This window comes from Aulonocara stuartgranti, assembly GCF_965226115.1.
Source record: "Aulonocara stuartgranti genome assembly, chromosome: 19".
Lineage (NCBI taxonomy): Eukaryota > Metazoa > Chordata > Actinopteri > Cichliformes > Cichlidae > Aulonocara > Aulonocara stuartgranti.
Genome location: NC_138955.1, coordinates 22,624,916 through 22,639,924, shown reverse-complemented (window position 1 = coordinate 22,639,924; position 15,009 = coordinate 22,624,916). Strand labels below are relative to the sequence as shown.

General features: G+C 39.6%; 2 protein-coding genes and 1 long non-coding RNA gene across 4 annotated transcripts in view; all 3 read left to right on the top strand.

Moving 5' to 3' along the window:
• Nucleotides 1-2,382: 2,382 nt before the first annotated feature.
• Nucleotides 2,383-3,642, top strand: LOC309695026. Its single transcript, XR_014273024.1, has 2 exons — nt 2,383-2,592; nt 3,051-3,642. It is a non-coding gene; the product is annotated as an uncharacterized lncRNA (long non-coding RNA).
• A 5,538-nt stretch (nt 3,643-9,180) lies between these two features.
• LOC309695173 (interferon alpha-inducible protein 27-like protein 1) lies at nt 9,181-14,943 on the top strand. 2 transcript variants are annotated; one of them, XM_082515671.1, is made up of 6 exons: nt 9,181-9,270; nt 12,364-12,431; nt 12,551-12,580; nt 13,430-13,591; nt 14,554-14,689; nt 14,835-14,943. In XM_082515671.1, exons 2-6 carry the CDS (start codon nt 12,374-12,376, stop codon nt 14,893-14,895), a joined length of 447 nt encoding a protein of 148 aa, XP_082371797.1. In that variant the 5' UTR covers nt 9,181-9,270; nt 12,364-12,373; the 3' UTR covers nt 14,896-14,943. The 2 variants fall into 2 exon arrangements, with proteins under 2 accessions (XP_082371797.1, XP_082371798.1); XM_082515672.1 differs by having other exon boundaries at nt 14,554-14,694; nt 14,835-14,890.
• The window catches only part of LOC309695174 (interferon alpha-inducible protein 27-like protein 1), an 84,798-nt gene continuing 79,055 nt past the window's right edge, over nt 9,267-15,009 (top strand). Inside the window, exon 1 of the mRNA XM_082515674.1 lies at nt 9,267-9,399. The gene's annotated coding sequence lies outside the window, so the exon portion shown is untranslated. The remainder of the gene's footprint in view (nt 9,400-15,009) is intronic.

Here is a 15,009-nt window from a genome sequence, read left to right as displayed (position 1 = left end):
GTGACAGCGAGATGCCGCCGTGGGCGCTGTTTATTTTGAACCATGACAGCAGAAAGAAAGACATTGCTATAAATTATTACGCGTAAATTACTTTTCATGTATATAGAATATGGAGTGGTGCTCATCACTTATGCCTCACTGGGGTTCAAATCTTGATATTTAGGCCCCTTAAAGACCTTATAGTAACTTTTTACTCCAACAAAGCACTTTGCTCTCAGACTGCTGGTTTACTTGTGGTTCATAGCATATTTAGACGTAGAATGGGAGGCAGAGGCAGAGATCATGGGGGACTCCCATGATCCATTGAGTGTTTCCACAGCAGTCTTTGTGTTTTCCTTCCCACTGTCACAAAAGTGCTTGTTTATAGGGGTAATCTGATTGTTGTTTTTTCTTTGTTTGTTTTTTCGTATTTTGTAGGGTACTTACATTAAAGCTTGAGGCAACTGTTGGTGTGATTTAGTGCTATATAAATTGAATTGAATTGAATTGAATTCAGTCTGGGGCTTTTCTGTGTTGAGTTTGCATGTTCTCCCCATGTCTGGTTCTCTTGTGGTAATCCAGCTTCCTCCCACAGTGCAAAGACATATAGTTAAAGGGGTTAGGTTCATTGGTGATTCTAAGATTGATTATAGGTGTAAATGTCAATGGTCGTCTGTTTCTCTGGGCGAGAAACAGACGACCAGAAGTTAGTCATTGTGAAAAACTGGCGACCCGTCCGGAGTGTACTCTGTCTCTCGTCCTATGACAGCTGGAATAGGCTCCGGATAGATCTATCTGTTTATAGATAGATAGATGTAATTATAATTTGTGTGTCGTATTCACCTTTTCCAGTTGAGTTTAGTACTATGATTAAAAAATAGTCTGTTTTCTGTTACATAAAATGTCTTTTTTAGAGGGTGGCCTCTCAGCAAATCCACTGCTGAACCAAGGCGTTTTAACTCCTCTTTCAAAAGCTACACTTCCTTTACGCCAGCTTTCTATTGATTGACTCCCCCTTGCAAACAGAATGTTTGAACATCAGGCTAGATGACTGGGATGACTATTTTAGTGCTGTTTCCTCTCACAGGAGCTTTGATTATTGCAGTATTATATATTTATGTACATGAGAGAAAACAAGGAAACACAACAAAAGTCCCCCTTTAAAAGGAACCAAGCAGAAACTGACCTTTACAATGTACCTTGTGTGTGCTTGTGTGACATGATGAGTGAAGTGTTTTTCATGCAAGAATACAAAAGTTCTCAGACTTGAGGTCCTCGGATTTGCTCATTCAAAAATTCAAGTAGAATTTGGGAAAACTTTACCTACAAACCTAAAGAACCTAAAGTAATTATGAAACTGGGAATCTCTTCAAAATAAATTATAATAAACATACATGACCATAATGACTCCAGAAACAGGAAAGTTACTTTTTGTCAGAATTACGATTCAGCCTCAGTGACAGTCTGCATACTGTATTACTCCCTGATGTTACTGTCAGGGCCTTAGAAACTTGTTTTCATCAAACTGGCTTCTTTTTTTGCTTATGTTTCACAGTGAGACTATAACCTGGCAGGACTCAATGCATCATCAACAGCTTGACTGGCAAATGAACTGAATGTGCAAAACACAGAGTGTTGCCTGTTGCCTTTTCTAAAGCGTGCCTTAGCTACAGCACATAGAAGAGATTTAAACAGCTCCGAAGTACAAAGCATTTATGTTGGAGCTCTGCACGACCTGCTGGTGCCAACTGGCTGTGATTTCTTGGGCCACATGAGGTTTGTTCTACCAGATTAAATTCAATAAGTGATACAATTATGACACATAACTTAAAGATTCAGAATGAGAAGGAAAAACTTCCTTTTACTGCAGTACAAGCAAGTTTTTCTTTCTCATTCTGAATCTCCACGGGTGCTGAACACACTGAACCTTTTAATAATCTGGTTAATAATTGGCTCAAATAATAATCTTGTGTTTATGTTTCATCTTTACACAATGTAATCCCCACATATGAAATGGTATAACCTCTAAATAATGTGTGAGGGATAAATTAGAGTCTGGAAGTGAGACAAAAAAAATTGGTTCTTGTCATTCATCTTCAAACGGAATTTAATTTGACCTGCAAAGATAGAAATGGGGAGCCTGGAGAGCCTTGTTTTAATCACTCTATTGATAAAGCTTTACTGAGCTATTTCATCTAACGCTCTCCACTCAAAGAGAGAACACTGTAAAATCACGATCAATGCATCAAAGACCACATAGAAAACAGGGAATAGTGCAGTATTAGTATGGCAGCTATATCTCTAATTTATTAAATATGCATTAAGTAACTTTGCTATTCATTTGTTTTTATTTCTTATCCGGTTTACTATAACGCAAAATGCATAATTCGTAGCTAAGTAAAAGTAAATAACATTTGTTGCAGAATGATACATAAAGGCAGGTGTTTTGGCGTGGTTGATGACGTCACTGGGAGGTATAAAAAAAGCAAAGGCTTGGTCTCCTGTTCCATTCACGTTTTCTCTACCAAGAAGAACAGAATCCCATCCATCATGAAGAAACTGTGCGTCGCAGTCGTCGGAGTTTTGCTGCTGGCTTTCCATCTCACATCACAGGTCAGTTTGATCCGTGCCTCCTTTTTTTGTTTTGTTTCTTCATACTTTCACCAACCTCATCAACTGTGGCCAACGGAATTTGTTTACGCATGAAACGCTGTAATGGCGCAGATGAGCTAAATGTTCAATTAGGGATCGAGGTTAAAACGTTATGCTTGGAGTGCATCTACGACCTCGTAATTTTAGGGGAAAAGTCATGAATATAAAAATCAGTTTGTCCCCTGCAGAACAGACGGCGGCAATAAGGATACAATGGCAAACTTCTAGAAGTTTCGGGCTAGGTCTTGAACAGAGGCTTTAAAGCGCTTATCTTACTATTATTTTTTTTTTTTTTCCAAATCAAAATGGAAACGAAATGACTGAATTTTGATTAACTTTCTCCCTCGCACGTTAAATCCTAGTTTAAAAATGAAATCACCCGGACTGAATCATCTTAATTAAATACAAATGTGTTTCAGGTGGCCCTGGCGAATAACGCCACGAATCCGGACAACACAAACATCACCACCCCGAGCTCCACGGGGGCTTGTTGTGGGGCTACCGCCGCCTTCATGGTGCTGCTCCCCCCGCTGGCTCTGACCGCTCTTCTCCTCCACCGGTCCTGATTGAGTGGACTGACCGCGCTGGACACAAAAGCCAGCACAGGTTACACTGTGGATCCAGTGCTGGCTTAGTCTAAATACACTAATCTCTCAATCCACCCACCCACCCACCCAAAAACAGCCAAAAACGCGTTTTGGAATTACATTTCAAGTGCTGGGTGGGAAAACTTGTCTTAAAAGGCGACGCTCACTTTCAAGCATTCTGCTCTTTCTCTCCTCTGTACTGGCTCTGCAAGGACTCTGAAAACTTTGGCACCACACCGGCCCTTTTACTCCTGCGTGCAGTGGGAGAACACCTCAGACTCGTGTAGTGACCGTCTTTGATTCTGGTTTCATTCGCCTGAACGTGATTTGTAAATGAGCTAAATTGTGACCACTGTACTTTCAGGGTGTGACTTGAACTGTTTATTTTTATGTAGATTAAATAAAGCTTTAAATTGTGAGACCACATGACTGACCATCTCGTTCCTGCTTTGAGTGTTTAAAGTTTTCAGGGTAGACTGTAGAGCCATCAACTGTCCAAGAGCAAGTAAATAAATGAAGGGCTGCCGAGGCCTTCCTCCACCTATTGCAGGGGCTTAGCCATAAAGGAGCCGCCTGCTTATCTGTGAAGGTCTGTGGCTGGATGGAATTCACCTGAGACACCCCCCCCCCCCCCCCGATTTGTGTGGGAATTTCCCCCTTTGATCACGAGACAAAGGCCGCATTGTCCAGCTCATTCTCTGCTAAACTCAGATCAGGACCTACTTCAGGTGCTGCAGCTTCAACTGCATAAGCATTTTTCCTTGATCTTCACATTTTCTCATCTTCCTGCTTGATAATCCGAAACCCAAAGAGGCCACATTCACCACCGAGGTGTGACCCCTTAAGTCTCTCATCCTCCCGTTTCTTACCATCTGGAACAAAAGCAGAAACCTGAGTTCAGGTAAAGTGTTTGGTCACTTGTGGGAAAGGTGGGTGAGGGTACATGAAAGAAGGGAGAGGGGGGAAAGGTGAAGGACAAGTTTCAGAGTTGAGCCACTTCTCCTGTTCCCAGGCTCTTTCTGAGCAGCAATGTGCACTCAAAACTTGAATGATGAAACAAATGGAAACCTTTGAGGCTGAAAAATGACAAAAACGCGTCAGGACTCAAAGTACTGCTGTTCCTTCAACAACCGGCTCCAAATGTGAGTCTTTTCCCAGAAACCCCCATGTTTAAATGTCCAATTTTAGAGCAGAATTAAACATGCTTACAGCCTGGAACAAAAACAAGGTTTTGGTCTTTGGCTTGTTATATATGATGTTAACATTAATTTGTAACGTATCTTTAAGCATCTTTTGTTTAACTCTGTGTGTTGAATACCAATTGTTGGTAAGGTTTGGAAAAGAGTTACCATCAGGCTGACAAAGAAAAGCAGGAAGTGAAACAGTGCAGATGATATCATCAGTGTGATGGCTGCTCTCTGAAGCATGGATTTACTGTTAAAAGTAAGTGAAATTGATACATGTAGGGCTGTAAGTACTTGGACATTGACTCGATTTTTGTCATTTTTCCCATTTATACCTCCACATTGGATTTAAAATCATGCAATAGGTGATTGAGTAACTGAAAAGATCGGATCAGATCAGCAGTTATTGTCTCGCTTGGGAGAAATTTATCTTGGACAAAGAGGGGAAACACGTCATATAAGATAGCACACATACATTCACAGTTTCACCAAAAGCCCGCTCTACTGGTTGGATGTCAGGTTTCTGACTTGGCCATTGAAGAATATCCCATTTCTTTGTACCGAGAAACTCTTGGGTTGCTTTTGCAGCAGGATTTGGGTCATTATCCTTTTTCCCCACGAAGCACTATGAGATAGGTTTTGCACAAAACTTTTTTAATTTTGTGCAACACATTTTAAAAACTGGAATGTTAATGTAATTATGTTTAAAAAAATACACATACTCTGTTCTGGGTGGACTCTGTGATTACTTTTCTTTTACATGCTGTGAGAAGTGACCAGCCTGATGAGTGAAAGTCTTCCTTTTAAACAAGGCATTTCACACCATGATGCAACTGCATTCTGGCAGAGAAAAGCCCCTCAAGCTGCGCCTTAAAAGTGGCAACAGATATGAGAGCTAGAGCCCAGGAACAGAAGGGCTTCACCCACAGTTTGAGCAACCACACAGCCGGCCCAGCTCTTCACCTGAAAAAGAAACCAGCAGGGGGATAATGGTATGATTTGCTATGCAGTTAATTGCACTAATCCAAAACCAAGAAGTTTTTTTTTGCTAAATAAAATTCTAGTATTTTATTTGGATGTTACATAGCAATAATTCAGTATAAGAATACTTTATTAATCCCCGAGGAAATTATGTAGTGGTTGTGGTGCTTGTGTGATGCACCCATATTGTGTAAAAATGCAGTTTACTTAAAAAATAGATAGTGCTAGTTGATAACTTAGATTTCCACTCATTATACTAAATGTGGTCACGTCTCTCTTAATAAAGAAAGAAATAATCGTGGCAGCAGCCCAGCAAATTGAGACTTCAAAATGTGAGTCCACAAAACAATTGATGGCCCAGTGGCTAAATCAATGTTTTATATACAGTCTGTTGGTGACTCACCAAGCCACCTTACAATATTGTATTTCTGAATTTGATATTGACCTATAAAAATGTCCCCTCACTACAAATATTAACGAGAAAATAACATACTACACGAAAACCGTAGCCATACAACCTTAAACCACCATTTAACAGCGGTGTGCGATATTTACAGACAGGCAAGCAAGTGCTTCCTCCTCTCACAACCAAATAAGTAAATAAATAATAAAATGAAATAAACTGTTCCTTATATTCTCCAGTCTTTAAAAAGAAAAATTGGTTAGATATTTCCTATATTAGTAGACAATGCCGAGTGGTGGATAATTTTTTTAGAACCACTGCTTTAGCAATAAAACACTATGCAAACACTAGGCCATATGTAAGAATAAGATACCACCCTTTCAACTCATTCATAATAGTGACTGCCACATCTTATTGGACTATTGAACTTCACACGTAATGGGCATGAGACTTTAAAAAAAAGCTTTCTGTCGTGCTTTAGAAGGTTAAAATATGTTTTTATGCATAATTAGTGACATTTGGTAAAGAACAGAAGAGGTACACATATGAAGCGATATTTATTCTTCCTCTGAGCCCCCAGCAGCATTATAAACACCCTCTAGTGTCTGGATGTGGAATACTGCTGTATAATAACCAAAATTTATGATAGTTAAAAAATTGTTTTTTTGAAAAAAGTCAACTTTGGTTTAATATTTAACTTAATTAATTCGATTATTCTCATTCTAATCTTACGGATAAAACTAGAAACAAAAGTACAGCTCCATTCAGTATTTTCCAATGACACCACAAAAATGGTTTGCCTTTACCATTTGACTCAGGTAAGGTTTCTGTTAAAAAACAACTAATGGTGTCATCGTGCCCTCTAGTGGTGGCGAGCTTTATAAAACAAAACAAAACAAAATACAGCATGCCTTTTAATATCGCTTTCACACGATGCAAGAGATTACCCTGCAGTATACCCACAATACAAACTTTAGGGGTACCTGTTTGTATATTTTTTTAATAACCCTAACCCTATTTCCTAATTTATTCCTACAGTTGGCGAAGATGAACTGATTAAAGATCTTATTTTAAGTCTATTGTTTTCATTATTTGTGTTGTTATTCACATTTTCATTTTAGGATACATGAACCTCATCTAAACAATCTGACAGGTCAAATGTATCATTAAGAGTGTAAAACATTAGCAGAAATGAAAACTTGAAGTTCCAGTCTATAGTATCATTTAAAGTTTAATATTGATCTCCACTATCCCATGTCCAGTTCTGCCTCATTAAAGGATGTAGAAACTTATCTTATACTGTGATTACACATATTTTTGAAGTCTAATCATCATAATAATAAATGTGATATATAAGGTGCAAAGAAAGAGGTCCTGTTTGTGACTCTCCTGTGAATGTACAAAATCCTACCACATGATAACAACACTAACCAACACAGTCACGTGTTCTCAGTTTGCTCAAAGTTAAGTCTCGCCAGAAGAAACTGAAGAAATTATTAAATTAGTCTTAGCCCCGCACTTAAATGAGATTGAAATGATTATAATATTTATTTTCTATTTCCCATTATCTGACGTGCTGTGATGCAGGGGTGATTCTAGGATCAGAGATTTTGGGGGTGCTGAGCACCCAGAGAGCTGCCCAGCCAGGCAAGATAAACTTTACTCATCACAATGAGACTTCTTCCCTGTCTCTGTCAGTCCCTGCATCCTTAAATGTCTCCAGTTGTCCCAAGTTCCCTCTGACTGTCTCCTTGGTGCATTTAAACCCCTGTTCCTCCCTGTCCTCATCGTCTGTTGTCTGCATCTCCGTTATCAGTCATCATAATTTTACCATCTCTATGCAAGTCTGCAAATTTCTTTATTAAATCATAAGATTCTTAAATTCATCAAGTCTCTCTGTGCCTGGGTCCTCGTCACAAAACATGACATCACTGTTTTGTACATTTTAACACAATTTAATCCCCACATTTGCAAAACACTTTTTTAAAAGTCTGTGACAAAACCATCAAATCAGATAAAGGTTATTTAAATGCTGCAAAAGAAGAATGGATTGGAATTTTAAAAAAAACAAACAAAAAAAAACACACACACACACACACACATCCTAACCTTAATTACTTTACTGGGGGAAAATGATGAATGATGATTATGGTGAGTAAGAAGTAAACTGAGTGCATTTTTTGGACAGAGATTCACTTTTAATGTGTATGTATAATACAATACAGATATATAAAAATACACTCCAAAAATAGAGTCATTGAAATGTACAAAATATTGATAAAAAATATATATATAAAAATGGAGGCAACTTTGCCTATGGTACAATGTATGAAAATATCTTTACTGCAGATACTACTATGGCTCTGCAGATTTATTTCTTTTATTTTAACCTATGTTGCCTCACCTTGAAGTTGGCAAATCTGTCTATCACTTTTTGGTGGTCAACTCTCTCAAGCAGTTTAGCAGTTCATTTTGCCTGTCACTATTCCCTGTCTGTTTTCCTACCTGGTTCTTCCTGACCTTGCCCTTTCTCCTCACGTTCCCCTCTTTCCTCTCTCCCTCTTTGGACTGACAATCATACACAAATAGATTGTATTCAATTAGATGAAAAAATGACATTAATATGAAAAAAAAAATACTATTAAGATCACTAATAAAAAAAAATCCTCTCTCAGTGTACTCTCAACCAAAAGGCAACCAAACCATATGTACATCTAATAAAAGATATAAATATTGAAACACTGATCCAACATTATCCTTTATTGACGGATCATTTGTTCTTACACTTTTACCTGGGTTTAATGTCGGCACATATGACAAAATAACCAGCTTCTCTCATTCCATTTAAAACAGGACAGTGGTAACAACTTTAGGCTACGGACAATTTTAAGTTTTAGATTTTAAATATACATTTCAATGGGAGCAACAGGACGGTCAAATGTCGCTGATTTTACTACAGAGCAGGACTGATTGTAGGGTAGAAAACATCGTGGAAAACACGTTTCCAACACTGCAGGTTACCTGGGTGAATCAGCTAAAAAGAAACATGTTCTGACTCCTACCTAACTATATAAAGAGTAACTGAAGGTTAAATGTAGCTAATATGTCCTGTTTTAAGCCAGGCACTTACACCTCTGCTCCGCTGTGTCTCAGCCACCATGCTCTGGCAGCAAGAGCGCTAGAGCCAGAGTAGGGGAGAGTAGTGATGGGTCGTTCGCGAACGAAATGGCTCTTAGAGCCGAATCTTTGACATGGACGATGCGAGCCGGCTCCTTATCGCGAGCCGGCTCCTTATCGCGAGCCGTCACGTGGGTTTGTTTTTCTTTCTCTGAGCCTCTCTCTCGCACTTTTTTCCCGCTTCACTCAGCACGTGAGCCTTGTGCTTTACGCTGGGCAGAGGGGGGAGGGGCGGTAGTTACACTCAGTAGCACAGGAACAGAGCCAGAGAGAGAGAAAGAGAGGCAGGGACAACAACATTAGAAAGGTATAGTAATCATCCACAACTATTTTCGGTTGCAGATGATAAAGGATTCAGAAAGTTTATTCATGCAGGTCCATATGACAGAGAATGTGCATCTTCTGTTTGTTTTCATATTATAATTTATATTTAATTGTGTTGTGGTTTGCAGTGTTTTGTGTTGTTTCACTTTAAATTTGTAAAAGGAAAAAGCTGAAAATTTAAATAGTTAAAAGTTGAAATGTGAATAGTTGATTTTTGTATTATATGATTTATTTATTACATTTTATATGGAGTGAATAAATAAAAGTATATTTACGGTGGCCCCAAGAGACAAAGCACATACAAACTTCAAATCACGTATGAACTCTGAAGCATGTACAAACTCCAAAACACGTAAAAACATGTACAAACTCCAAAACACGTAAAAACTCCAAAACACGTAAAAACACGTACAAACTCCGAAGCACGTAAAAACTCCGAAGCACATAAAAACTCAAAACACGTACAAAAGACAACAGAAGTGCTCCAGGATGCTGGGCGCAGTGTTGAGCTTTTGTTATCTTGTGGCTACACAAGCCAGCAAGTACCAACGACCGGATTTGGTGTGTGGTAGTAACAGGTAAATGAACTTTTTTTTAAATTATTTGAATATATATGAGTGCCTGTGTATAAATACACAAACAATACACACATGCTTTCAATTGTGTAATTTAAGTGATCTAGTAGCTCTGCTTTGGAAGTTCAGTTCATGCTAGAAATGTGTTTTGGAGTTTGTACGTGTTTTGTCTCTAGGGGCCACCGCATATATTTATATATAAACATTAGGGGTGCAACGATACACAAAATTTACGGTTCGGTTCGATACTTTGGTGTCACGGTTCGATATTTTTTCGATACAAAAAAATGTTCATGCATTTTTAATTTGTCATTTATTAAAATTATAAATATATATTTTAACTCAAAAGTACAGTTTTTGAATTTAACCCTAACCCTTGTGCGTGTTTTTTATTTTGACAGCGAATGCGCACCTGCGGACCACTTATGTGCAGCCCTGGTTATTTAGCTTGTCATATCGCAGCCACAGAAATTCTTTTGTCCATGAAACCATAAAGCTGCACTTTCTTTTTGCCTTATAGTCTGATTTGTCATAACTTCTCCGTTTTGTGGTAATCTTTTCTTTGGCTGTCACTTCTTCACCCTGACCTGTCTTATTTGGCTCAGCAGAACTGAAATGCTTTTACACGCTCACTCACATAAGCTCAGCGATTCTCTGCACGATCAACCTCTCACATGTTTAAGCTTGCTGCGGGAGATTTCACTTGTCATGTTTGCATAGTAAGCTAACGATTAATAAGACGATGTCAGAGGAATTGGTGCACAAATTATCATCACTCACAGATCAGTGCTGTCGCTCTCTATACACAGTTCGCACGATTGCAAAGTGAAAGCAAAAAAACAAGCGCAAATTCAAACGCGACTTCAATATGTCACATATTGACAGTGGTTCACCGATGCCAATGACATAATTACCCAGCTACATTTCCGAAAGAATGCAAAAGCATTGACATATATTTTTCCTACAATAGCCCGACGGGCAGGGAAGAGATAGATTTTGGTAGCCCGACTGAAAAAAATCGCTAGCTCCGGGACGTCGGGCTAGCGATATTGCAAGCCCTGTATCTGATTGAGGAATCACTCATCTTTGGAAAAGAGAGTTTATTACAGAGAAATGGCTCTTTCCAAAATAAAAGCTATACTATCCGCTTCTTCTGGGCTATATTCTCAGCAGCATAAGGAGAATCATGTGCTAACAGCTGTCTAAATGACTCGGCTAAAGTTAGTAGCATGCTTGCTTTTTTTTGTCTGCTTCCACTTGTCTTTGCACTACGATGATGTCGGCGTAAATGTGCAGTCATATTCGTTGTGTTCCCGCTAGTGCTTTCAGGTTAATCTCGTTGAAATGACCTTAACGCCACAACACGGCAAATCTCCGTTAACGAGCTACCGCCAATCGCTCCGTGCATGGGGCTAGACGGCCAACACGTTAACGAGCTAACTGCGCTAACACACTAGTTCCCACCCATGTAATTGAGCATTGCATGGCACATTCAACATACTGTTTTACTTTAGTCCATGACTCGCTTACCTTCAGGGTCATACGTCACATGAAAACCAAAATAATTCCAAACGCCAGATCTGAATGACGTTCAATTTGCCTGTTGCAAGGAGAGCTTAACTTCTGTCTCGCTAGCTTGCCCTGCGCTCTTCCTTCTGACTATGCTGTCTGTGTTGAGCGCTCAGTGGATCTGCGCTCGACAGTGCAGCCTAGGCGGAGTAGTCGAACACAGATTCACTGAGCGCTCAACACAGACAGCATCGTCAGAAGGAAAATTGATAAAATAAATTACAAATGTTGTATTGTTCGATACATATGCGTACCGAACCGAAAGCACTGTATCGAACGGTTCAATATCGATACGAATATCGTTGCACCCCTAATAAACATATATAAATAAAACCACTTTTTTTTACGTTAGCAATTCCTTTTGTGCATAATTTTATATTATTGTTAATAATAAATTAATTAAAGCAACAAAACAACCTGAAGAGCCGGTTGGGAGCCGAAAGAGCCTGGTCTTTTTAGTGAGTCGAACCGAAAGAGCCGGATCTCTAAAAAGAGCCGGAAATCCCATCACTAGGGGAGAGGCGAGCTGGAACAAACCGTTTTGGGAGGGGGGGGGGGGGGGGGGGGATTATCTATACTTTTGTTGTTAAAATGTTATGTCTCAACCAAATACTGTATGCTTTTTTTTTATTTTCAGTAGTGTGTCACACAAACAACAAATATTGTCAAAACAGTAAGAAATATTGGGGGGTGCTTTGATTCATTTTAGCCCCAAAATGGGCTAAAATCGCTGTGATGTTTTATCTGAAATTGTAAAACATCTGAACAATCATGATCCAAAACGGATAATATTCAAATATTAATTTTGAGGAAACTGCACCATGTTTTAGTTTCTTCTTTTCGTTTTGTCTTTTGATGAAATGGAAATGTTAAGTTTCGTTTTTCATTCGTGACCTATAAAAACAGTAAGTGTGCCGCTCTGACCGTGTCAGTGTTAGGGTCATGGAAGCAGTACCACAAGAGCAACGGAGAAAGCGGAACTCCGTAAACATGCGTGTCGGTGAGTATTTTAATACACGTATTACTTTAAAATAACTATACTCATGTGTTTAATGGTGTGACGGTGCCATGATGATAGCTAATGTTAGTGCTGATGTGAGCTTTGATGTTGTGTTTCAGGGACGATCGCTGCTGTTGCAGGGGGAGCAGGTAAGGCTTTGGACGGTCTGTGTGGTCACCGGGGTTCAACCTACCCACGGTATCTCTCTGTTATGTTGATCCACTACCCTGCAGTCAGGAGAAGCGGTCACACAAAGCTGGGTGTCGGCTTGATAAGCTAACCCAGGGCTTGATTGGGGCTGACGCAAGGATGGATTTTGGCAGCATGTAAACAATTTGCCACCAACACGGAAAAGAAAAATGTTAAGGAATAAAGTGAAGTGTAAGAATATAGATTTATTACTGATGCGCATCAGGGAAAGCACCAAAACTTTAGAGTTTTGAAAAACTTTAGTCCGTCCTACTGTCTGCACTCCGAGGTCTGAGGGATTTTCTATGAATAGTGACGCTATTTTCAGAAAACTGAGTAGTTAGCAGGCGTTGTTTCATACCTGCTGATCGTTAATCATAACTTGAACCCTGTGTGCGCCATTGTAATTACAATGTAATTACACACTCTCACACTCTGCTGTGTTCAGTATCTGTATAACGTTTTTAACCTCTTCATATTTTTTGTATAGTTTTCTCTTTCTTTGTAAAATCAGCCCTTGAGCTGCCAGCACGCTTACACTTCCCAACAGCACCAGCCTTTTTACGTGAGCGAGCAGGGTGAACCCTGGATACACTCAGTTTCTTTGATAACAGCTTCATGTGACCACTTATCTGGATCAAATCCAGATAACTGAAAGATACCAGCAACCTTATTTTAACATGTAAAGTGAGCCCAGGATAAGATGTAATCCTGCCTCGTACCTCAGGCCTCTGCTTATATAAAAACTTTTTACATGGCATATCATTTGTAACAGTCACACTGATGCTGGTGTTCTCGTCCATGTGCAGTCGGTGCAGTGGCCTTGGCTCCTGTTGCTCTGGGGGCCGTAGGTTTCACCTCAGCTGGAATAGCTGCAGGCTCCTACGCTGCAAGCATGATGTCTGCTGCTGCGGTGGCTAATGGAGGCGGAGTGGCAGCAGGAAGTGCAGTGGCTGTTTTACAGTCAGCAGGTAGGCTTGTCTGACTTTACTATAGTCTCATTAATAGTGCTGTACACATTCACTTTATTAGGAACCAAAGCAAAGGTGACCTTTGCTCCTGTTGGTGGTGACCAGTATATGGCTCGTAAAACTCTGGCTACTCAGGGACTGAAATACAAATGACTGATAACATATTTACAAATGATTCAGCTTTAAGTCTATTTACAGACTTAAATGGAGACGGCCTTAGTGTCAATAAGATCAGTTAATTGTTCCAGCCTGTGTTGTGTTACAGGACTAAGCTTGTGGTGCGATTAGACTAAGGACTATAATCCTGCCACACTTTGAACTCTTTTATTATAAAGTGTAGTTTTATTGCCCTTGCACTGAGTATTGTCCACATATACAGACATCACATTTTGGGATGTCTGGACCAAAATACTAAATCTTGCTCTACAAGGGCCTGATATCTGCTTTCGAGGACATTATACTGCCACTGTTCTATCAAAATTTAAAATGAATGTCCACATATGTGGATCTCATTTTTCTCAGAAACAAAAATTCGGTAAAAAAAAATCTTTGTTTTTAAATTCATCAGGTCCCAATCAACCCAAATAGCAAAGAAAAATGAAAAATGCATGCCATGAAAGAGTTCGGGTCTTAGGAGGTTAAAAGGGACTTGAACATGAGTGTGCAGCTGGCAGAGCCACAGAAAGGACATGTTGCAGTTATGTCAACACTGACCCAGTTCTGATAAGTTTGCCAATAGTTTTGAATCCATGCCGCAAAGAACTGGGGCTGTTTTGAGAATCAAGAACCGTGTATTAGTGTACAAGCCATAGGACATTGTTTAGTTTATGAAATCTGACACCACCGAGGGGGCAGTGATGCCACAATTAGGTAGCAGTCAGTACAGTTAGTTTGATTCCTGATAAAGTTATTGGCAATCTCAGCTGCTTGACTTGGAATATTTGTCCTCATTCCTCCCAAAGGTGCAGCCGGGCTGTCGGGGGCTGCCACTGCGGCTGTGGGCGGTGTTGGAGCTGCTGCAGGAGCAGGACTGAAATGGCTAGGAGGTCTCATTTTCAAGGACAAAGAAGACGATGAAGACGATGAAGACAAAAAGAAGTAAAGTAAAAATTTAAATGATCTCACGTGGAAAATTTTAATGATATTTGTTGGCACAAGATATTAAACAAGAGTGAAGAGTTGTCATTTTTAAAGATGTGCTGTACATTTGTCGCTCTTACAGCTTTGCCACTGATCATTTCAGGTGTAGGAATGGAAACTCGCCATACCCGAGGCTCCCTGAACTGTCCTCACACTTTGCCTGAAGGCTGTGGATTCTGATGATGTCATTCTGATCATTCCTTTTGTGCCTCTGGGTGACTTTTTCTGTGCACGCTGGTATAATATTAGTGAACTACATATGACTGAAAAGCATGACT